Below are 23,311 nucleotides of genomic sequence, written 5' to 3'. Positions count from 1 at the left end.
AGATAAATAGCAGCATGTGTCAAAGAAGCAGCAAGTGTCTGCTCTCGTCTGCCCCTGTGACCCCCCCAAACTGGATATAGACCTTGCGAGAGCCAGCCCAACCTGCTGATCCAACCAGCCGCCCAGTGCTGTACTGAGCCCAATGGGCCCGTGACAAGCCCGAGCCAGAAGCGACAGAGAAATGAACGGGATTCTCTTCTCGCAGTGTCTCTGCCCGGTGGCCGCAGCGCACGGTAAATTGGATCTTACAGGGAGGCGTTATTCTGCAGCTGGGCTGGTGTTCGGGGCTGGGAGAGCGTGGGGTGAGATGGGGACAGGGTTGATGATGCCCCTGATCAGTGAGCATGGAATCAGGGGACTGGTATTGCTGGCCCATCAATAAAACGGGGGACGCCGGGGGGGTTAGGCTGGGAGCAGCTCACCCCAATGGACAGAGCAGCGCATGGGGTTTAATAACGTTTCACTTGCCCAGCGGAACCTGCATTCAGCTTCGCTCTTTGCAAAAAAACCACCCTCCACTGGCTTGCTGATCAGACGGCCCCTTGGCTACCATCACGGCTGAATCCAGACTCCAGCGCTTATGGTCCAGTGCAACCCCCCGTCACTGTGCCTCCTCTGAGGAGTGTGCTGCAAAAGAGACAGAGTTGTCCAGTGGTTAGAGTGAGGGGTACTGGGAGGCAAGACTTCGGGGCTTCTACATGTATCTCTAGGAAGCGGCATGGTCTAGCACTGGCTGCAAACAACCAGGAGTCAGGACTCCTGGGTCCTATTCCCAGTTCTGATGCTGGTTTGCCAGGTGATCATGGTCAAGTGGCTTCCTTCATACTTTAATCCAAGAGGAAGGCCAGGTCCTGGAGATCAGAACCCTGGCATTGTACCAGGCCCACGGCGGGCTGGGCCGGGGACTCCAGGGCGGGTCACTCAGTCCAGGCGCTGATGCTGACTCCAGTCCCGGGGCCCATGCTCTTGTTGTGCCTTGATGGAGCCTGGCCCGGCTGGCTGCTGATCCAGGTGGCTCAGGGTCCCTGAGGCAGGGGCAGGGAGGAGAACTCAGTCCCAGCACCTGTTCCGCGCCGTTTCTCTCGCATGTCTGTCCGCGGCATCCCCTACACTGAGCCAAGCGCTGTCGCCATAGTAAAGGGACGGTACTGGGGCCAGCTCCCATTTACTCCCTCCGTACACAGCTCTGTTGATACCCCTCAGTCCTGGCCCAGAGGCTCCCCACCCTCTGCTATTCCAGCCCTGGGATCCCCCTGTACGCAGCTCTGCCTCTGCTCCTCAAATCCTGACTCACAGCCGCCCCCGCCTTTCGCTCCTAGGCTTTCCTGACCTGCTGTCTCTCTCTTAATCCAGTCCTGGGATTTCCTCCCCTGACCCCCTCACTGTGCTGATGCAGCCTCATTCCCAGCCTGCAGCCTCCTTCGCTCCTGGGCTCTCTGAGGAGAGACTGCACAGCTGGAGCGATAGGCACAGCAGTTTGGGGCATGTGCAGGAGTGGGACTGGGCGAGAGAGACCCACCAAACTCGCAACACGAGTGAGCTGCGCCCGACTGTGTCCAGTCTATGCCTCAGTTTCCCCATCTGGACAAGGGGGGTAATGCTATTCAGCCAGCTTTGTAAAGTGCTATGAGATCACAGGGCACCTACAAACGGTTAACATTTAACCATCGGATGGCTCGGCAAGGGATGTGGTGGCTTCTCCCGTCACGGCATGTCTTTAAATCATGACTGGGCATCTCGTTTGAAGCCGACGCCATGGGCTTGGTGCAGGAATCAGCAGGGGAGGTTCTCTGGCCTGGATTAAGCAGGAGGTCAGACGAGATGGTCAGGAGAGTCCCGTCTGGCCTTCGATGTTACGAACAAGTGATACGTGCATTAGCAGGGGGCACATGCCAGACATTATTACAGCCCTGCCTCAATCGAGATCCAGGCCCTGTACAGCCACCTGGCGAGAGACAGTCCCTGCCGCAAAGTGCCTACAATCTAAGCAACACTAAGTTGCGCTATAAGGTGGGTAGAAAGCTGGCTAGATTGTCGGGCTCAACGGGTAGTGATCAATGGCTCCATGTCTAGTTGGCAGCCGGTATCGAGTGGAGTGCCCCAAGGGTCGGTCCTGGGGCTGGTTTTTTTCAATATCTTCATAAATGATCTGGAGGATGGTGTGGATTGCACTCTCAGCAAATTTGCGGATGATACTAAACTAGCAGGAGTGGTAGATACGCTGGAGGGGAGGGATAGGATACAGAAGGACCTAGACCAATTGGAGGATTGGGCCAAAAGAAATCTGATGAGGTTCAATAAGGATAAGTGCAGGGTCCTGCACTTAGGACGGAAGAACCCAATGCACAGCTACAGACTAGGGACCGAATGGCTAGGCAGCAGTTCTGCGGAAAAGGACCTAGGGGTGACAGTGGACGAGAAGCTGGATATGAGTCAGCAGTGTGCCCTTGTTGCCAAGAAGGCCAATGGCATTTTGGGATGTATAAGTAGGGGCATAGCGAGCAGATCGAGGGACGTGATCGTTCCCCTCTATTCGACATTGGTGAGGCCTCATCTGGAGTACTGTGTCCAGTTTTGGGCCCCACACTTCAAGAAGGATGTGGATAAATTGGAGAGAGTCCAGCGAAGGGCAACAAAAATGATTAGGGGTCTGGAACACATGAGTTATGAGGAGAGGCTGAGGGAGCTGGGATTGTTTAGTCTGCAGAAGAGAAGAATGAGGGGGGATTTGATAGCTGCTTTCAACTACCTGAAAGGGGGTTCCAAAGAGGATGGCTCTAGACTGTTCTCAATAGTAGCAGATGACAGAACGAGGAGTAATGGGCTCAAGTTGCAGTGGGGGAGGTTTAGATTGGATATTAGGAAAAACTTTTTCACTAAGAGGGTGGTGAAACACTGGAATGCGTTACCTAGGGAGGTGGTAGAATCTCCTTCCTTAGAGGTTTTTAAGGTCAGGCTTGACAAAGCCCTGGCTGGGATGATTTAACTGGGAATTGGTCCTGCTTCGAGCAGGGGGTTGGACTAGATGACCTTCTGGGGTCCCTTCCAACCCTGATATTCTATGATTCTATGATTCAAAGAAGACAGTCACAGGGGAAACAAAAAGGAACTTGTCCCAGAGCTAGGAATAGTACCCAGGCAGTCTAGCTCAGAGAGCAGGACCCAACGCGCCCACCCGTACGATCTCCCTTCCCGTGGCTCTGAATGCATTGTCTAGAATGCCGCTGGAGATGCCAGTGCCAAGTTAGAACCGATTGGCAGTGTCTTCCGTGCTATCAATGGCCGATTCATTTCATTATGGCTGCAGGGTCTGTGCCAGTCACACCACCGGCATTCAAATCAATAGCAAACTAATACAAAGACTTTGCCCTTCTGTGGATCCTTTCAGAGAAGAGCTGAGGAAGAGATGTCCATTTCAGTGCACCAAGTTCTTGCTTATTCAAGCTCCCACAGCTCATCCCGCAATAGGGGGTGTCACAGAGTGTGGGGGAGTCCAGGCCCTGCATTCCTCTTCCTGGGATTCACTGAGACTCTCAGTCAGCCAGTAAAACAGAAGGTTTATTGGACAACAGGAACACAGGCTAAAACAGAGCTTGTGGGTACAACCAGGACCCCTCAGTCAAGTCCTTCTGGGGGAGCAGGGAGCTTAGACCCCAGCCCTGGGGTTCCCTGCATTCCAGCACCAAACTGAAACTAAACACCCCCCCCCCGCCACATTCCCAGGTCAACACTCCCCCCTCCCTGCTGCGTCACATCGTCACAGGGGGTGTTAACCCCCATTATCCTGGCCACGTGCCGTTCCTCCTCCCTACACCTTTCAGCTGGACACAGCCTTCCTCTTCCTTTCAGTCCTAAATGATTGTGTAGTGTTGCTGAGTGACATTAAATAGCTGCCACACCCCACCCCAGAGGTGGCTGCATTTCAGGGGTGGGTGAAGCTGTTCCTTACACACCTCACCAGGTGGCTGAGATGAGAATCCTGATTACGTAGCATTTTGTTAAGTGCTTTGATGCTCCAAGGTCAGGTTCTAGGAAAGGGGCAAAAAGGCTGGATTGGGAGCCAGGAGTCCTGAGTTTTACCACAAGTGTGTAAGATCAGCTGGTTTGAGCAGGAGCCGAGGAGTCCTGAGTTCTAGTCTCAGATCTGCCACTGATGTGCTATGTGAATGGGACGCTGCCTGTCTGTGCCTCGGTTTCCCCAGATTTAAGAACAGGGATGATGCTCAGACCATGAGGCTTAATTCCTCAGTGTTTGTAAAGTACTTTGAGACTGCTGTACTGAAGGGCAAAGAGTCATGAACCATGACTTAGCACATGCAGGTTCTCTGGCCTCTTCCCGACAGCTGATCGGATAGCGTCCCGTGTCCCACGATGCTTGTGGACAGGAAGATGGGCTGCCGATGCTAACACAGGAGGTTTAATCTGCCAGAAACAGGGGCCGAAGGGCAGAGACAAAAAAAAATCAATCCTGCTAATTAAGACAGCACTGAGCACCACCAGGGAGAACCCAGGGTGAGCAGCAGGCTATGGCGAGCTGTGTTTGGTAGCTCAGGGGATTGGGATCCTGTCGGTTGCTGGTTCAAATGCGGGTGAAGTCGAAAGATTATTTTTGGCATGTGACTGTTTAGCCTCCCAAGGACCGAAATGCTTCAGTCTAACCCTCCTGATGGGCTCCCCAAAGGGGTAACTGGGTGCAATTCAAAGCCTGTGCTATGCAGATCAGACTAAGTGAGCTAACAGGCCCTTCTGACCTTGAGCTCTAAGGGTGCATCTCCTCAGCCCATGGCAGCAAGCCAACGGGCTCACAAGGCCATGCAGATGCTGCAGCTTGAGGTCCCGCTTTGGAGCATGAGCTGTGCCTTCAAAGCACTGGCTAGGCAGCTGCTTTTAGCAGGAGCCCCAGTCTGGCAAGCTGGGCTCGGAGGCGGGCTGCTGCTGGCTGTGTCCCCTTTGAACCGTTCTGGCTTTAAGGCCAGCCGGGCTCAGCAGATCCTCCAGTCTGACCTGCTGCCTGAGAACCTCGCCCAGCGATTCCTGCGTCAAGCCCCCCGGCTCACGGGTTTCTTACTGACAGTCACCTGGTCCTGAGTTAAAGCCTCCAAGTGCTGGCCCATCCACCGTGTCTTTTGGGAATCCAGCCGCGAGTTACCCTCCCTCTGACAAATACGCAGCATCTCTGAGCTTGACTTGTTCTGCAAACCCCTCCCTGGGCTGCGGTGGCGCTCAGCCGACGAATTAGCCAGCACGACCGGCAGCATCGGGCCTACGGGGAGCGAACTTGCTGCGTCAGCCATTAACATGACCCCTTAGCATGGCCTCAGGCTCGCCCCATGCAAGAATTGGCAGCTCCTAAGCAGGGGCCGTCTTTTTGTTCTGTGATTGTACAGTGCCTAGCGTAAAGGGGTCCGGCCCACGACTCCTAGGTGCTACAGTAAGACAAATAATAAATAATAATAAAATCGCCCGCCTATGTGGCTGTGCAGCACCCAACTATTAATTATTATTATTTTTCTTAGTATTAATAATAAAAACACTTTTTAAAAAGCCAGTGGAAAATAAGGCAGAAATACTAGGAAGGGAGATGCTGTCAGATCAATGGTGCATCTGGCCCAACACCTGGGGCCTGGGGCCAGCTGCTTCTGAGGAGCGCTGGTTGCAATTTTACAAGCAAAACCAAATTTTCATTTTTTAAAAATGGCCTTTTTACAGAAGTGAAACTGTGCTGGGTTTTTTTCATTTTTTTTTTAAACTTCTCAAATTTTTTGGGGCAAATCCCCGGAACAAATTAAAAAAAATCATTTTTTTCTTCCTCCACCTTCATTTCTGAGTGCCAAAATGGAGGTGCAGGATGGAGCAGGGCAGAGAGACAGGAAAGAATAAAATCTAACCTCCTCGCCCCTTTTTGAAACTGAAAATGTCCTAGAAAAAGATATGCCTGAAATGTCAACTGCACTTTTGGTGCCAGATTTCCACCAGACGAAGAACTCTGTCTTTTTAAAACAACAGGCAGATTTTGAAATTTTCAAAACCTTCCCCCCAGCAATACATTACCCATTTTTAGACCAGCAGAGACAGGTGAAGAGAATGCTGCACTCGCATCACCAGCTTCAGACATTCCAACATCATGATTCAGGACCCTTAAAAAAAAAATCATTCATCATCACTAACCTTCTTGGGTTTTTTTAATTCGCCTTCTGGATTTGGAGCATTTAGGGGTCAGGTTTGCAAGCGTTTCTCTGCAACTCTCACAGCTAGAAATTTATGTTTTAGCAAAAGCTCATGCTGCACCTCACAACACAGTCTCACATCATCACATGACTCCAGGAGCTGGGGATGTATGGAAAAGTCCAAATGTTAACAATGATCCTGCACAACAAATGTAGCTGTTGCAGAAGAATCTCTCTGGGAGGAAGTGAAGAGCCCTGATCTAGCATTTGTCAAAGCACTTTACAAAGGAGGGCAGCATTCTTACCTCCACTTTACAGATGGGGAAACTGAGGCACAGAACAGGGAAGTGACTTACCCCAGCAGCAGAGCCAGGAATAGAACCCATCTCTCCTGAATCATAGCCTAGTGCTCTCTACCCTAGAGGTTAGTTTATTCTCTGAAGTAGATGGATTTAGAGCCCTGCTGAATTCCCTCTCGTTTATAACTCACTAACCGAGGGGCTGTTGCCCCATAACTATCCCCCGGGGGCATTTCTTGCACCTGCCTCTGAAGCAGTGGGTCCAGTCTGGGAATTCCTTTGGTGCTTGGATGCCCCCCCTTAGCTCCAGACTCCTTGAGCCAAGAAGCACGTCCCCATTGCACGGGGCCCTGCCAGCCCATCGATAAATAACGTCCCGAGCGCCGCTTTCCAGCTCAGCCTCTGCAGCGGGGCCGGGCCCTGCGATTTCCATCCACCCAAGCGCCGCTCAGCGGGCATCTCTCGGGGGGTGACAGCCTCCCGCCCCGCGTAGCCGGCTGGGGAGCGGTGCACCTTTAAATAGCCGGGAGAGGGGAAGGTGGAGGAGGGGAGGGGTGAAGCAGCGACGGAAGACAACCTGGCACCGCAGTGACCTCCAGGAGCCGCAGGAGCGGGTCCGGAGCGCCGGGCCATTATCCGGAGAGGGGAGGTCCAGCCTCGCGGCGCAGGGCTTTGCCAAGGAGCCGGGGGGCGGCGCTGGGAAGGAGCCAAGCAGCGCGGGGAAGTCTCTTCCCCCGCCCCCGCTGGAAGGATCTTTCTGCAGCGTGCCGGGGGCTGCAGGGGCGGCAAGCGCCCAGGGATGGTAAGGGAAGCGCCACCCGCGCCGGGGGGGGGCGCAGGGCGGCTCCGAGACAGGGCAGAGGGAAGCCGGGCAAAGGAAGGAGGCACAAATGGATCGCGCTGTGCTCCGAGCCCGGGGGAAGCGGGAGCAGGTGTTTGGGGGGGGGGGGGTTAGAGGCAAGCTGCACATTTGAATGGAGAGATCTGTTTCCTAGGATGTGGCCTTATGTCCCCGACTTTTCAAATTAGCCCAGGACAAGCCCTTGGGGACTGGTCCCCTCCGGCTTGCCCTGTGCCTTCCTCTACATCACCGCAGCAAGGGGGGGGGGGGGTGAAACACCATCAGGCCAGGCCAGCACGGGACCAGCTCCCCCCCTCCTGACCCACCGCCTCAGGTGCCAGATGGCAGAGACTCGGCCCCTGGGAAATGGCCCTTGGGTCTTCCAAAAGCCGGCTAAAGCCAGGTCCAGACTAGCTCCTGGGACCGGCCAGCGGGTTAGTGTGTGGCAGCGAAAGACAGCAAGGAGGGGGGGGGGGTGCAGAGACCTCTCCGGCAAAGACCCCACCGTTCCCTCTGTGATGGATTGAGCCCGTCATCCCCGGGGGAGGGGGGGCAGGAGACGGGACAGGGGTAATGGATCCATGGGGTTATTGAATCCAGTGCCAGACGGGCCCATGGGGGCCACCTAGTCTGACCCCCCTCCTCGTATAACACAGACGGACGGCAGTGGGATGGAGGGGACCGGGCTGCGATCGGGGGCCGTGGCCGTGTGTGCGTTAGCCTGGCCACGTCCGGGCTGGGTTCTCCAGCAGCTGTGACCCACAGGGCTAGATCTGGGCCTGGGGGTGGGGTGGGGGGGGAGAGGCAAGGGGGTGCAGCGATGCTGCCAGAGGGGAAGGGGTTAAACGGCGGACCTCCCTCGGCTGTCCGCTGGGCGCCCTCGCTGTTTAATGACTTCCTTGCTTTGCCGCTGGTACCTTCCTCCCGGAGCAGAGAGGGGGGGACCCAGGGCAGATCCCCAACCCCAGCTGCCAGCTTCCCTTATTCTCAGTGGCAGCCCCCCGCCCCCCAGGAATCAAGGAATTGGGCTCCCCTCCTGAAGTGCCACAGGGGGGCCGTGGCTCAGGGCAGAGTGGGGCGGGGGGAGCTGAGGACATGCCCCCCCCCCGCCCAAGGGAGGGGAGTCAGTGCGGTCCATCCCACTCCCCTCCCAGGGCTGGACACAGAACCCAGGAGTCCTGATGCCCCAGTCCCCTTTGTTCGAGATCCCACTCCCCTCCCCTCCAGCTTGGAGTAGAAGCTCCAAGAGCCCAGACTCCCAGCCCCCCCCCCCCCGCACCCACCCACTCTGTAAAGCAGCGGGAGGTTCAGAGCAGGACAGGGGCTGGAGGGGAAGTTTGTCCAGCTCTGAGAAAGCCAGGCTTGCCAGCTGTCATGTTCTCCTCCTCCCAAGACCGGATGAGGCAAAAAAAATGCACCAGGTACCAGTAAAAATAAAACCAACCCCAAACACCCTTTGGAGCCGAATTACTCAGCAGCCCTCCTGGGCTCTGCCCCTCGGGGCCAACACCAAGAGCCAAAGAGAAGCTACAGACAATTTTGCACCTGACTAGTGGCTTAAAGTATTAGCCTCCCAAATTGGTCCGTGGTTGCTATTATTTATATTGGAGTGACACCTAGAGGCTTCATACCAAGATCAGGGCCCCATGGTGCTAGGTGCTGTATGTACACATAGCAGGAGACAGCCCCTGCCCCAAAGAGCTTACCGTCTATATATACAAGGGAAACCGAGGCACAGAGAGGGGCAGTGACTTCCCCAAGGTCACTAGCAAAGTCAGGACTAGAACCCAGGTCTCCCAAGACCCAGACCACTGCGCTTTCCGCTAGGCAACACTGCCTTCCCTCCAAGATTGCAGCTGTTTCCCCCTAATCCCAGCATTATTCAATGGCTGTAGCGAGGTACGGGGGAGGAGCTGGGTGTTAGATATATAACCGCTGGGAGGGGGTACAAAAGACCCCCAGGACAGCTGGGGTGACCCTGAGCCCATAAAACGGGCCAGCTGGCAAGGTAGCGGGCCACCTTCCAGATTTCCTGGGACAGCAACCTCAAACAAGGGATGATCCTGAGACAACCCGGACAGGTGGCAGCCCTGGGAAGGGGCAATAAATTTTGCTGGAGTCTGATGCCTGCTGAACAGAGCAGCAGTGAGTCCATGGCAATTCCTTCTTCTAAACACCAGAAGGAGACACAGGGGAGGCAGGAACTAGGTAGGCAGAGCTACCATGACAGGTGTCCTCGGTGGGGTGGCATCTGCTGAGGTCCCAGTGCAGGACGGTATCAGGTTAGCTAACTCGATTGAGGAACAGGTTGAAGCTAAACTGAAATAAGCGACTGTTAACTTAAAATAAGAGCATCCAGAGAGAGGCCTGCACTGGTCTGACTCAGGTTTAAGGAACAATTGTAGTTTACCGGCGCAGCTGCCTCAAACAGACCAGGTCTAAGATGCACACCAGCAAATCAGTGTGAATGCAAGCTACAAGCTGAGGGGGTGGATGGGGTTGTGGTTTACACCCTCACCCTGTGGGGCAGTGTAACCTAGCGGATAGGGCACCAAAGTGGGACTCAGGAGACCCGGATTAATTCCCAGCCCTGCCCATGGCCTGCTGGATGACCGTGGGCAAGTCATTTCCCCTCCCTGTGCCTCAGTTTCCCCATGTGTGAAATGGGGATAATAATCTTGCCCTCCTTTGTCAAGCGCTTTGAGATCTACAGATGAAACGTAGCCTGAATCCCCACCACAGGTCGGGCTCCCTGAGAGGACCGAGCTGCCCAGCTAAATTTTGGGGGTGGGGGGCATCCTGGCATCAGAAATATCACCCCTCCCCCACTCTACTCCAGCATCATCCCAAAGGGCCTGAGTGTAATGGAGAATCAGCCCCTCTCCCCCATCTTGACACATGCCCTAGTTAGTGGCTCTAATTCCAAGGGAAATCCCAGGGGATTCCATGGGGGAAACCCCCTGGCGACAGCTCAGCCATGAGAATGTGGGACAGGTCTCTGTGCCAGGCCCCTGGTAGGCAGCTGCATTCCCTTCTCCAGGCTGCTGGAAATAGCTGCAGCCCTCTGCCTCTTATCACTGGCTCCTCTTTATTCTTCCCTGCCAGCAACTAATAAATCAGCTGCCAGCAAAGCCTCCCAGCAGCTGAGCTAAAAATAAAGTGGCTAGGACAGGTCACAGTGAGGTGGCTGTGGTAGGCATATTGGGACATGCTCGGAAGCAGGCTGGCATGCACAGGGCCTGCACCGGGGTCCGGCTTGGAATCTGCCAGGAGACGGGCATCCCATCTGGGCTCGGATCGACCCTGCTGCTGCTCCCCTAGATCTGGGTGAGGCAGGCTTCAAGCCCTATGAGACAGCCAGGCCCGACACTGCTGCCTGCATGGCTAGCGTAGCTCAGGGTTTGTCCGATTCTCAGTCCATGTGGGCACCTTTCCCACACGATATGTCTTGTCCTGCTGCTGCCCGGGCTGACCTGCGGTCTCCGAGGCTCAGGCTGGCACCTCCTGCCAACACTGAGCAGTGCCATCTGTTTGGCAATCTCTGAGGAGCTGCACCATGCGAGAACCCTGGGCCACGAGAGATGGGGAGCTGCTGGCAGCTGGGGAGCAGAGGATGGGGCACAAGATATTAGGGTGCTGCTGGCAGGCATGAGGAACCGTGGATGGGCACAGAGCGAGAGTGTTAGAGGAGCCGTGTTCCCTGGGAGCCACAGAAGATCCCCAGCACAGGGCAATAATTGATTAATGAGCCAGCAACAGCCAGGGCATAACAGGAATCTTTGTCACTCTGAGCCAGTCCCTCGGCTCCGATGGATGCTGGATTGATCTCACCTATAGATCGCCAGGATCTGGACGCGGTAGGGTGGTCAGTGACTTCTCAGCCATCAGAAGAGCAGTCCTCAGGGAACAGGCCCATGCTCCGAAAACCACTCTAGGGTCTGGAGCCTTTTGTCCTCAGAGCACCCATTCCCATCCAGGTTAGCAGTGGCTGGAGGATGAACCCATCGGGCGGGCCGCATGAGAGGAGTTTGGTGGGTCTCAGACCTGTGCCCAGGTGCCTGAAGTATCCCTCAGGGTAGGAAAGAGACAAGCTGGGGCTGAGATGGACCCATACCAGAGCAGGGTCTGGCCTTAGCCAGGCCCTGTGGTTCTCTCTGGCACTCCAGTCCCTAGCCCAGGGTTGCTCAGCCTTGGGGACGCCAAGTTCCCCACCAGTTCCCACCTCACCAAAGCCACCACCGGCCCCTGTTCCCGTGAGTCCCAGAGGGCTGGTCCCGGGCACAGAGCTCTGCCACAGGGCGCTCATGCTCTGACCCCGTACCCAACAGGAGCGTTTACTGCCTGGGGGCCAGCTTATGACTCAGTGGTTGGTACCCTCTGCAGAGGGCCCAATCGAATGGGCTTTGGGCACTTTTGCCCCTTTGTGGCAGGTAGAAAAATAGCAGCTATCTAACACACTGGTCTCTTTTGGTCCATTCACAGATTCCTGGAAACAGAGGCCAGATCTTCAGGCCACTGGCTGTTCTGTCACGTCCCAGGGGTGGGAGCGAGAGACTGACGCACACCATGTAAAGCACAGCTCGCCCCGCACACGTGTGTCTACACATTGCTCTGCAAGCGCCAGGGTGGGCTGGAATTCGCCCATGCGCATCCACCCGAGACGACACTGATACTATGCAAGAGAGGCAGTATCCTTAGATGTTGCTGGCTGCCAGGGAGTGAAAAGCGCTCGGGGGGACTCTTAGCCACGGCTGTTACAGGCTAAGGCCTAATCTGCACCCCAGAGAGCACCTGCGTTCGGAGGCACGGCCCGGAAGAGCTTGGCGGCTCCGTATTAAATTTCCACCCACCCCAGCAATGGATTGTCCTTAAGAGCTGAATTCAACTACAGGAGCACTTCTCCCATCTGGGGAGGTGACGGCCACCAAATTGAGCCGGCCAATGAGATGCAAGCTAGAGTTGTTACCTCGTCAGAACCAATCCTGATTGGCCGATCAGAGATTCACAGGTGCCTGTTCACGCCTGTGAATCTGGCCCACCTCTGGGGCTAGTGGAAGCAGAGGAGCCTTCCCTATTGAGTCTCAGCAGCACAAGCCACGAGGGAGTTAACTGCTGCTCTGCAAAGAAGGAATAAAGTTCCCTGAGCCAGAAGAAGTTGGTTCTCGTTAAATCCAGAGCAGAAGCCGGGCAGCTCCAGTTTAGTGGAGTCTCCATCCAAGCAGCAAAACATGCTCAGGGTCTCCGAGCCCTGCCACAGTCTAGGAGGAGCTTGGCTTCCCGGGAACGAGCTGGATTCAGCCTCCTGGATCCCGGCTGCTCACGTCTCTGTAAGGCTGTGCAGATTCCGGGTGGGAATACCCAAGCCTCCGATATGAATGCCACTTTTCGCATGAAGGACAGTGAGCTGCTCGAGCCGGGGTCACCCGCCGTGGGCAACCAGAGCCGTGGGCAGCCCTGGGAGGAGGTAGAGGTCTCGCCTGGTGGTGGAGCCAATGCCAGTCTGCCTAGCGAGGAGGTCTTCCTGCTGCCCACGTTCTCCACCGCCGCCAAGGTCCGGGTGGCCATCACCTTCTTCCTCTTCCTCTCCTCGGCCTGCTTCAACATCGCCGTGCTGTGGACCGTCACCCAGAAGTACCGCAAGAGGCCGCATGTCCGCATCCTCATTGTTAACCTGGCTGCGGCCGATCTGCTGGTGACCTTTGTGGTGATGCCCTTGGACGCAGCCTGGAACATCACGGTGCAGTGGTATGCGGGTGACCTGGCCTGCCGGGCCCTCATGTTCCTCAAGCTGGTGGCCATGTATGCCTCAGCCTTCATCACTGTGGTGATCAGCCTGGACCGCCAGGCAGCCATCTTGCACCCACTGAGCATGGGTGACGCCAAGAAGAAGAACAAGGCCATGCTGTGCGTGGCCTGGGCCCTGAGCGTGCTTCTGGCACTACCTCAGGTAAGTCATCATGGCAATGGTGCAGGTAGGGAGGGACTGTGGAATGGACCCCTGGGCAGGCTTCCCATGGCACAGCCTCCTTTTGCCATGGCATTTCTGATACTGCCAGGGTCTAGTTTAGGTAGAACAGGCCTCTGATGCACTGTGGTGTGGGGGTAATAGACTGGATGGGCCAATGACCTGATGTAGTATGAGCAGGATACAGGGGTACTAAACACCAGCTATAGGGATACAAGACGAGACAGGCCAATGGTTTGATGCTGTACAGCCAGGACACCAGCCTGCAGGCAATGGATCTGGGATGGGCAGAGGATGAGCTAGATGGACCAGTTGCCAGATACAGCATGGACTGGAAGTGGCCTAGATAGATGGATCTGGTATGGGTCAGAAGCAGGGATGCTGGAGCACTGGAACAATGGGTAGGAATACGAGGCTGGATGGCCAGTGTTGTCTCCATGGTGTAGCTCCTGTGGGGGTGCTGAGATCTAACTGTTTCTCCGGGGTGGGGTGTCTCTTCCAGATGTTTGTCTTCCACGCAGTGAGCCGCTCCCAGCCCATCTACTTCATCCAGTGCGCCACGGTGGGCAGCTTCCAAGCCCACTGGCAGGAGACCCTCTACAACATGTTCACCTTCTCCTGCCTCTTCCTGCTGCCCTTGCTCATCATGGTGCTGTGCTACTCCCGCATCCTCATCGAGATCTCTGGCAAGATGAAGAGAGCTTGCGGTGAGCCCGGCCTCCCTCTTGCGTCCCCCGGCCCTCGCCCGTGAGCTCCCAGAGTGCATGGACCCCACCCCTCCCATTCACTGCAGCAGGGGGTCTGCATGGGGGGACCAGTCTGTGTGGGGTGTGTGAGAGCATGTGTATGTGGGAATGCATGCCTGTGAGCATGCATGTATGTGGGAGTACATGCATGTACATGTATGAGCATCTGTATGTAAGCATATGCATGCAGGTGTGTACATGGGAGCATGTGTGTGTACGTGGAAGCGTGTACATAGGTGCGAGCGTGTGCATACATTTGTATCTCCTTGGCCTTTCTCTCTGCATCCTTCTTGCCTTGATTTTTTTTCTCCATCCTCTCTGCCTTTTTTTCTCTGTTTCTCCTGAATCTCTCGCTCTTCCTCTCAACCAGCACTCTTTTCCCTCCTCTTTCCCCCATTTCTCTCCCACTCTGTCACCTTCCTTCCTTGGTCTCTCTCTCTCCTCCTCTTCTTCCTCTGTGTCTCTTCTCTCTCTTCATACCTCTACCTATCCATCCATCCCCACACATATCTTTCCATCCATCTTCCTCCTCTGCCTCTCCTGAGGGGAAAATCAATCCCAGCCCCTAGCTGCAGAGAACCGTCCGCTTCTTGTCCCCCCGCACTCCGGCTGTGGCAGGCCCTGGCTTGGTGCCACGTGCAGAACACCCCGCCTCCCCCTGGGTGCTACCCGCTGCCATGTCTGGTTTGCTACGGCCCATTAACCCAGGCAGCCAGCAACCAGTCCCCAGCTGCCCTCCACCATGGGCATTTCTTCAGCTCTGGAAGGCTGCGGGGACCTGTGCCAATGCTCACATACACTGGCTTGAAACATGGGGACCCTCACTCTTTTTTTCCCCTGTCTTTCAAATTCTATTTCCCCTCCTCCCTCTGCTCAGTTTCTTTCTTGTTCTCAGTCTCCTGCTCTCCCTTTCCTCATGCTCCTCCAAGCACTCTGCTTCACCCTGCAGAATTTCCCTCTCCCCTCCCTCTGTCTCCCCTCTCATTGTTCTCCCCCTTCTGCCCTGCAGTCTCCTCCAAGGAGGTCCACCTCCGCCGCTCCTACAACAACATCCCCAGGGCCAGGATGCGCACCCTGAAGATGTCCATTGTCATCGTGCTGACCTTCGTCCTGTGCTGGACCCCCTACTACCTCCTGGGCCTCTGGTACTGGTTCTCCCCAGAGATGCTGAGCCGGAAGAAGGTGCCTCCATCCCTCAGCCACATCCTCTTCCTCTTCGGCCTCTTCAACGCGTGTCTGGACCCCCTCATCTACGGCCTCTTCACCATGCACTTCCACAGGGAGATCCGGTGCGTCTGCCGCTGCACCCACCGCAGGAAGGAGCAGGCCTCCGCGCTGATTGGCTCCTTCCGGGCCTCCACCACGGCTGCACCCATCAGGAGTGCCGGGGAGGACCAGGGGGGCACAGGCAAGTACGAACTAGAGGTGACGGCTAACATGGCCCTGCCTGCTGGGAGGTGCGAATTGTGCAGGAAGAAGATAGTGGAGAGTTTCATATGAGTGGACCTTTGCCACGCCTGGACTCACCTCCGCTTCCCAGCAAGGGGGAAGAGTCCGATGGGAACCCCATAATGTGTCCAGTGGGGGCTACTGGGCAGTTGTTCCTTCACTCAAGCACCCACCAATAAATCCAAATTATTTTCTCAGCCAGTGGCTTCTCCTTGATCTCCTCCCTTTGTGCCCATCCGTCTCTCACTACCCAGAGCTGCGCCAGGCTGCACACTCCCCAGCTGGCATGGGCGGAGGTGGACGCAGAGAGCAGGCTGCCATGGGCCTCAGCTGTTTGGAAAGGTCGCCACTAAAAGTCTGCTAGCAGTATGGCCTAGTGGACAGAGCCCTAACTCAGGAGAGCCAGGGTTTATTCCCAGCTAGGCTGCTGGGTGACCTTGACCAAGTCACTTTGCCCTCTCTGTGCCACAGTTTCTCCATCTGTGAAATGGGGAGAAGGATCCTGACCTCCTTTGGAAAGTACTTTCAGATCTACTGAAGACAAGAGCTAGGGAGTATTGTTATTTTCCAGATCCACCTCCCCACTCAAACACGCACGAAGGAACCTGGGCTCCTGTTCTCCAGAGGGGATCCCCAAGTTTGCACTTCCATGATACTGTCCCCCACCAAATACACCAGTTGGTCCCTGAGTGCAGAAAGCCTCTGCTCCCCCAACAGAAACAGGGAAGGTGGGTTTGGGTCTTGATACTTTTCCAAGGGGTTCCCCCACCCAATAACTCCCGTTAGTCAGTGTGAACTAGTGGTCAGGAGGACGACAGGACTCCTGGGTTCTAGAGACCCTTAGTGACAGAGATGGATGTCTACACTGCAATTTTATAGCCCCGCGAGCCCAAGTCAGCTGACCGGCGCAAGCTGTGGCATGCATCTTTCACTGTAGTGTAGACGTACCCTGGCTGTGCGGCCTCGGTCTTTTCCCATCCTTAAGTCTAATGCAGCAGGAAACTGATGGGCGCTCATGGTAGAAAAGAAACTGTTTGCCCCAGGCAGAGCAACCCAGCAACTGACAGGCAGGATAGTCTAGTGGTTAAGGCACAAGTCTAGGATTCATATCCTTGTTCTGCCACAGACTTCCTGTGTGTGCTTGTGCAGCTCACTTAGCCCTTCTGTACATAGGAACTAATAGTCCCAGCCTACCTCCCAGGAGGGTTGTGAAAAGACACATATTGAAGGTTTTTAGATGTTATAGTGATAGAAGCCAGATAAGGACCTTAGATAGAACCTATAAGTCTCCATGTCCTAGAGGTTGGGCTTTTCTTTTTTGGGGTTTCTTAATTTCATTTTTGGAGGGTTATTTTTTTTTAGCAATTTTTGAGCTCTACGTAGATTTTTCAGGGTTCTCGCTCTGTAGGTATATAAAGTACTGTTTCAAAGAGCATTAAATTAAAGCAAATCAGACCCTTTAGTGCACACCAGCAAGATCGCCACCAATTAATTCGTAACACGTTAGTGTGCCTTGGAAATCACACTCGCTGTAGTCCACACTACGGCTCTGTTAGACAAGTCCTTGATACAAGCCAGGGAGCAGGGATGTTACCTGTACAAACTGCATTGGACAAGGGGTGCAGACAATACTGAAAACCATTTCCAGTGTTTACCAGATAAACATCAATTTTGATTATATTGGGGGTGCTTATTGGTTAAAATCTAAAACCATATGCTCTACCCATAGGCTGGACCAAAGACTAAGCTCTGCTTGAGAGTGAAACCCAGGCCACTGGAACACACAGTCTCCCTTACAGATACAGGCAGATGTCAAGGGAAGAGGACTTTAAAAAAAAAAAAAAAGCAGACTTTTATTCAGTATTTATGGGCAACATTTCTCCTTCCAAATGAGAGTCCCCTACAGCACCACTGGATGAGTTCTCTCATTTGAGGTGTCGGAGGTCAAAAGAAGATTCAGAGTCTTATGCTAGCTTAAACACAAATCAAGAACTTTACAGATACTGTTAAAAATATGACCAAAAACTCATAGGTAAAAATACAGCACAATTAAAAACCCAGAAAGAGATTGAGGCAGGAGTCTGCACATCCAGCTTACGAGAGACTTCCTGCTTCTAGAGCTGTGCAGGGAGAATTTACACCTAGGAACCATCAAAAGGAAATGGAGAAATGTGAGATCAGCGTCGTCTCCTGTCCGGACTCCTGCTCCGCCTACGCCCGCCCCTGGAAGACAGACAGGGACAGAGTTATATATATGCTAGCCTGAGCTAACATCTCGAAAGATTTGAAAGCTATCAACGACTTCTATGCACAAGGACCACGTTCCTTGCCAAAGAAATGCAGCGCAACAGGAAAATATTCTCTTAAAACTCATGAACAGATCTCAGTGCGCTTCACTAACGCTAGGTATGTCGGGTCCCTGTTTTACAGAATCTGAGGCACAGAGCCATTAAACAACTTGCCCAAAGTTACATGCGTCAATGACTGGGTCCCGACTAGTAAGATCTCTTGACTGCTAACCTCCTGCTCAGACCATTAAATAACTGAAGAACACAATCCAACAGCATTCCCAACTGGCAAGAATTATTCATGATCCACTAGAAATTTAGCCCAGGGTTAACATTCCTGCTCTTGAACTTCTCATGATCTCAAGAGGTCAGGCCTTCAGTTTCACCCCCTCAGCAGAAACATCAGCATCCTAAACCACAAAAGAGCTCTAAAGCATCGTTTTACTACAGGGTGTTTTCCAGAGAGCTGTTCCTGAAAGCAGGCAGCACAGACTTGGTGACATTTTCTGCCCTGCTTCAGGCAGTTCCTTTGTCTGTAGGACGAAGACCATTTTCCTCTGGGAGTTCCCAGCATCTCTGGATGAAAAGCACAGAGGCTAAGGTGAAAGCCCCTAGAACATGCACATGGACTGAATGCAGGAACTCAAGAGTTTTACACAGCAGCTCCAGGTAAAAGAGGGAGAGAGTCACTCCATGGGAAAGAATTTCCAGTTGGTCTAACTTAAAATCCTGTTCATTATTCAGTGGCTTCAGGGCTCTCAATCCATCACGTTCCACCAACACTAGAAAGCAAGTGTTCTCCACACTGCTGTGGAGGGTCTCCCTTTGTGAGAGAGCATGAGGCTAGCTCAGACTCCATGACTCACTCAATCCTCAATATCTCTGATGAGATGCCAAGCTGAGGACCAACCTGGTGTCAGCTGGGATGCAGCCCTCAACACTGGCAGCATCTTACCTTCTCTTTCCTTTTGGAGGCCCCCTGACAAAGCACCAGTCCACGCTGATCGGCTGCCCCATCAGATCCTGTCCGTTAAGACCTTCCATCGCTGCCTGGGCTTCTTTGTACGTTTCGTATTCTACTAGTGTGTATCCCTGTGGGGTGCAAGGAGACAATCCTCAGCCAGTGAGTGGCCCAGTGGGGGAGTTTAGCGAACACGCCAGAGACTGGGCCAGCCTTGAGAGCAGATCACAGAAACCACTGAGAGCCGCCAGGACACTCGGCTCCACTGTTGGCATCAAGAATGCTGTCAACAATGGCAGGAGAAATACTGACTTGGCAGTAAGTGGAGTAAATAGAGTGCACCCTACCATAAATAGAGATTTTCAATTAAACACACACACACACAAGCTGCCTGAACTCGTGCCTTGAACTGTTAGTTTTAACAGGATTTAATAGAGAAGGGGGCATTAACTATTACACTGATATGTTCCCTGCCCCTTCGCCTCCCCGGCGAGCTCAAAGCACATTAGTTAAGACTAAGCAGATTCATTTGCCTCACAGGCCTTTGTTAGCAGTATTCTCAATTTAGAGACAGAGGCCCAGAGAGCTGAAGTGACCTACCCCAGATCACACAGCAATTCAGTGTCCAGGCTGGATTCAAGAATCCCATCTCCAGTCCCTTCCTGCTCTAACCAATAGATTACACTGCCCCCCTCAAAGCTGGGAACACAACCCCAGAGCTCCTGGCTCCCAGCCCTGTGCTCAGTTTCTTTTCCTCTCCCAACTGCATGGGGGCAATTTCATCGGCATAGCTCTCTAGCTTACCTGGTCCCCATTACCACAGTATCTGAGCACCATGCAATCTGTAAGGTATTTATCCTCACACTTCCCTCCCCTGACCCCGAGGAAGGGCAGTGTTGCTATCCCCATTATGCAGATGAAGCACAAAGACACTAAGGCTCACATCCTCAAAGGTGTTCTGGTGCCTTCCACCTATTGAAACCAATGGGAGTTAAGAGCCTACATACTTTTGTGGATCTGAGCCTAAGTGACCTGTCCAAGGTCACATACCAAGTCTGCAGCAGAGCAGGAAATTGAGCCAAAGGGGAATGCCCTAACCACTAGACCATCCACCCCGTCCTACCTTCAGGTAGCCCGTTCGTCTGTCTAGATTCAAGTGGATGTTCTTTATCTCGCCATACTCTGCAAACTTGTCATGAATATCCTCTTCAGTGGCCTCCTCATGAACTCCGGTGACAAAGAGAATCCAGCCCTCCACCGCTGTAGCCACGGCATGCAAGGAAAAACAATGCTCGTTACACAGAAGGCAAGACGCGCTCCTCTGCTTGGTATGCAAACCCCACTGCCCACACACAACGCCTGCATCTACACACGCAGGATGGAAAGGGATCCTCCCACTGCTTAGCTTGGAACCCATTGGCAGCAGGGGGCTAAGTGAAAACGGATGCGGAATGGATGGAGGACTGAATCTAGCACTGGTAAAAAGGCAGCTTGACAGCCCTGGAGACAGTCGCTCTGTTATCCACACAATGTGGATGGTCTGGGCACAGTGTACATGTCATTATAATGATAATCCCTAGCTCGTATATGTTGCTTTTCATCGGTCGATCTCAAAAAATTTTTACGGATGAGGAAACTGAAATGCAAAGAGTTGAAGTGACTTGCCCAAGGTCATCTCACAGACCAGTGGCAGAGCTGGGAAACAGAACCTAGGGCTCCTGAATCCCAGTCCAGTGCTCTATCCACTACACCTCATGATCTCTCAGAATAGAATTGGTTTCCCCCCATCTTTAAAGCAACCCCACGCGGCCAAGGCTGGGTGTCCACACATGCTAAACCAAACATCTCTAGCAGATACTCACATCTCTGAGGCCCAGGTTCATCCCCATCTTGTTCCACGCTGTCATAGTCCTCACGTACTCTGGCCCTCGAACCTTCCTCTGGGCACACGATGGGGGGAGACAAAGATTGTTTGAGATGACTTGAAACATTATGCTAGTGCTTAGGGACCAGCCAAGAATGCAGCCCCATTGTGCTAAGCACTGTACACACAGTGGCAGACCATTCCTCTCCTGAAGGGTTTCCGGTCTAAATACTCTTAAACATGTATTCTAGCTGTTCTAAGCACTCCTGGGCACACACATATGTCCCTGCATTTAAGCTTTACAGCACATAAAATACTGTAGAGAGACACAAGCCTAGTAGTTAAAACAGTGATAAGCATCAGATTCCTGGTGACCTTGGTCAAGTTGTGTCACCCATGTATATAAGCTGGAGGGGTCTATTTTACAGACTGGGGAAACTGAGGCAAAGGGAGGTGAAGTGACTTGACAAAGGACAGAGCAAGTCAGTGACAGAATCCCAGATGGAACCCCGGAGTCCCGATTCCCATCCTAAAACACACTCCTGCGGCGTAAGCCATTGGGCAGTTTCTGTTTAGAAGCAGCCAGATGACTCCAGTAAGTAGCCAGACCATTCCAGTTAGCTACATGGCACAGGAGACCCCTCGTGATTCACACACAGGGTAACTCCATCATTCACGACAAGATTATCACCTGAACCAAATCCTCGGCCTTTCCTCTTCTTTGCTTTCTCCTTCAGTTTGTGGATGCTTTCTGCAGAGAAGTTCAATGTGTTAATTTCAACTGGAGGGAAGTCTGAAGCAGGCCATTTGGGGTAGAATGGAAGGGGGGGCAACATTATCGGATCAGAACGAGGCTCGACCTAGATGGTGCAGGCCTCAGAACAACCCCAGGGCAGGGAGGAACTCAGGGTCAGAGCCGGGCACAGGGGGAGGCTGGGTCAGAACCTGTCGGGGGTGGGGACCGGACTCAGGGGGCGGGACCGGGCGAGCCGGGCACAGGAGGAGGCCGGGTCAGAACCTGTCGGGGGCGGGGACCGGACTCAGGGGGCGGGACCGGGCGAACCGGGCACAGGGGGAGGCCAGGTCAGAACCTGGCGGAGGCGGGGACCGGACTCAGGGGGCGGGACCGAGCGAGCCGGGCACAGGAGGAGGCTGGGTCAGAACCTGTCGGGGGCGGGGAGCGGACTCGGGGGCGGGACCGGGCGAGCCGGGCACAGGGGGAGGCCGGGTCAGAACCTGTCGGGGGCGGGGACCGGACTCAGGGGGCGGGACCGGGCGAGCCGGGCACAGGGGGAGCCGGGTCAGAACCTGTCGGGGGTGGGGACCGGACTCGGAGGTGGGACCGGGCGAGCCGGGCACAGGGGGAGGCCGGGTCAGAACCTGTCGGGGGCGGGGACCGGACTTGGAGGTGGGACCGGGCGAGCCGGGCACAGGGGGAGGCCGGGTCAGAACCTGTCGGGGGCGGGGACCGGACTCAGGGGGCGGGACCGGGCGAGCCGGGCACAGGAGGAGGCTGGGTCAGAACCTGTCGGGGGCGGGGACCGGACTCAGGGGGCGGGACCGGGCGAGCCAGGCACAGGAGGAGGCTGGGTCAGAACCTGTCGGGGGCGGGGACCGGACTTGGAGGTGGGACCGGGCGAGCCGGGCACAGGGGGAGGCCGGGTCAGAACCTGTCGGGGGCGGGGACCGGACTCAGGGGGCGGGACCGGGCGAGCCGGGCACAGGGGGAGCCGGGTCAGAACCTGTCGGGGGTGGGGACCGGACTCAGGGGGCGGGACCGGGCGAGCCGGGCACAGGAGGAGGCTGGGTCAGAACCTGTCGGGGGCAGGGACCGGACTTGGAGGTGGGACCGGGCGAGCCGGGCACAGGGGGAGGCTGGGTCAGAACCTGTCGGGGGCGGGGACCGGACTCAGGGGGCGGGACCGGGCGAGCCGGGCACAGGGGGAGCCGGGTCAGAACCTGTCGGGGGCGGGGACCGGACTCGGAGGTGGGACCGGGCGAGCCGGGCACAGGGGGAGGCCGGGTCAGAACCTGTCGGGGGCGGGGACCGGACTCGGGGGCGGGACCGGGCGAGCCGGGCACAGGAGGAGGCTGGGTCAGAACCTGTCGGGGGCGGGGACCGGACTCGGGGGCGGGACCGGGCGAGCCGGGCACAGGGGGAGGCCGGGTCAGAACCGCACTAAGCCCGGTTCGGGGGGGGGGGGGTGGGTCAGAGCCGGGGGGGGCAGCAATTCTGGGCTCCGACCCCATCTGGCTGCGGGGAAGACGGGCCAGAACCAGCTCGGTCTAGGGCTCCGGAACCGGACAAGGCCCAGCGGGGAGGGGGCCGTGGGGCGGGGCTCGGCTCGGGCCCCCCTTACCGTCCCCATCCTCGTCCATGGCGAAGTCCTCGCCCCCCGCCTCGTGAAGATCCAGCACGTCCGCCATCTTGCCCCTGTGCGCCTCGCTGCGCCGCGGCTGCTGCTGAGGAGGGGACGGGCAGCTTGCCGGGTCGGGACCGCGCTGCACGCCGGGAAGCGGGGCGGAAGTACCTTTCCAATTCTCTGTGAATACCGCGGGCGCCGCCATCTTGGGAAGGGCAAGCGTTTTTCCTCGCTGGCGGCCACCATCTTGATAGAGTCACGTGCCCTCGCCCTAGCGCGCTGATGGCCGCCATCTTGAGAAGGTCAATATTGCCTAGTCCCTCTGCGGTCGCCCTCTTGGGGAGGGCAGGCGGCAGGTTCCCCCCACC

At 55.3% G+C, this 23,311-nt stretch overlaps 2 protein-coding genes and 1 long non-coding RNA gene across 4 annotated transcripts; 1 reads left to right on the top strand and 2 right to left on the bottom strand.

The window, feature by feature from the left end:
- Positions 1–429: 429 nt before the first annotated feature.
- On the bottom strand, positions 430–7,141 carry LOC311512146. 2 transcript variants are annotated; one of them, XR_014709411.1, is made up of 3 exons: positions 7,044–7,141; positions 6,052–6,137; positions 430–627 (listed from the first exon to the last, which is right to left on the bottom strand). It is a non-coding gene; the product is annotated as an uncharacterized lncRNA (long non-coding RNA). The 2 variants fall into 2 exon arrangements; XR_014709412.1 differs by lacking the exon at positions 430–627 and adding an exon at positions 3,739–4,422.
- A 72-nt stretch (positions 7,142–7,213) lies between these two features.
- Positions 7,214–15,656, top strand: LOC311512145 (gonadotropin-releasing hormone II receptor-like). The gene is made up of 4 exons (XM_084613207.1): positions 7,214–7,268; positions 11,790–13,254; positions 13,775–13,979; positions 15,028–15,656. Exons 2-4 carry the CDS (start codon positions 12,679–12,681, stop codon positions 15,516–15,518), a joined length of 1,272 nt encoding a protein of 423 aa, XP_084469333.1. The 5' UTR covers positions 7,214–7,268; positions 11,790–12,678; the 3' UTR covers positions 15,519–15,656.
- A 1,644-nt stretch (positions 15,657–17,300) lies between these two features.
- On the bottom strand, positions 17,301–23,100 carry RBM8A (RNA binding motif protein 8A). Its single transcript, XM_084613776.1, has 6 exons — positions 22,941–23,100; positions 21,272–21,331; positions 20,579–20,656; positions 19,840–19,976; positions 18,711–18,847; positions 17,301–17,690 (listed from the first exon to the last, which is right to left on the bottom strand). The coding sequence occupies exons 1-6, from the start codon at positions 23,005–23,007 to the stop codon at positions 17,645–17,647; spliced, it is 525 nt and encodes a 174-aa protein (XP_084469902.1). The 5' UTR covers positions 23,008–23,100; the 3' UTR covers positions 17,301–17,644.
- Positions 23,101–23,311: the final 211 nt, after the last annotated feature.

This window comes from Lepidochelys olivacea, assembly GCF_965140295.1.
Source record: "Lepidochelys olivacea isolate rLepOli2 genome assembly, chromosome: 24".
NCBI lineage: Eukaryota > Metazoa > Chordata > Testudines > Cheloniidae > Lepidochelys > Lepidochelys olivacea.
The sequence above is the reverse complement of the archived record's forward strand: the minus strand, read 5'-3'. Positions and strand labels throughout refer to the sequence as shown.

Coding starts and splice junctions, on each gene's coding strand:
- LOC311512145 (XM_084613207.1), top strand. CDS start 12,679: ATGAATGCCACTTTTCGCATGAAGGACAGTGAGCTGCTCGAGCCGGGG. Junction 13,255..13,774: donor TGCTTCTGGCACTACCTCAG/GTAAGTCATCAT, acceptor TGTCTCTTCCAG/ATGTTTGTCTTCCACGCAGT. Junction 13,980..15,027: donor CAAGATGAAGAGAGCTTGCG/GTGAGCCCGGCC, acceptor TCTGCCCTGCAG/TCTCCTCCAAGGAGGTCCAC.
- RBM8A (XM_084613776.1), bottom strand. CDS start 23,007: ATGGCGGACGTGCTGGATCTTCACGAGGCGGGGGGCGAGGACTTCGCC. Junction 21,332..22,940: donor CATGGACGAGGATGGGGACG/GTAAGGGGGGCC, acceptor ACTTCTCTGCAG/AAAGCATCCACAAACTGAAG. Junction 18,848..19,839: donor GACGAACGGGCTACCTGAAG/GTAGGACGGGGT, acceptor TGCACCCCACAG/GGATACACACTAGTAGAATA.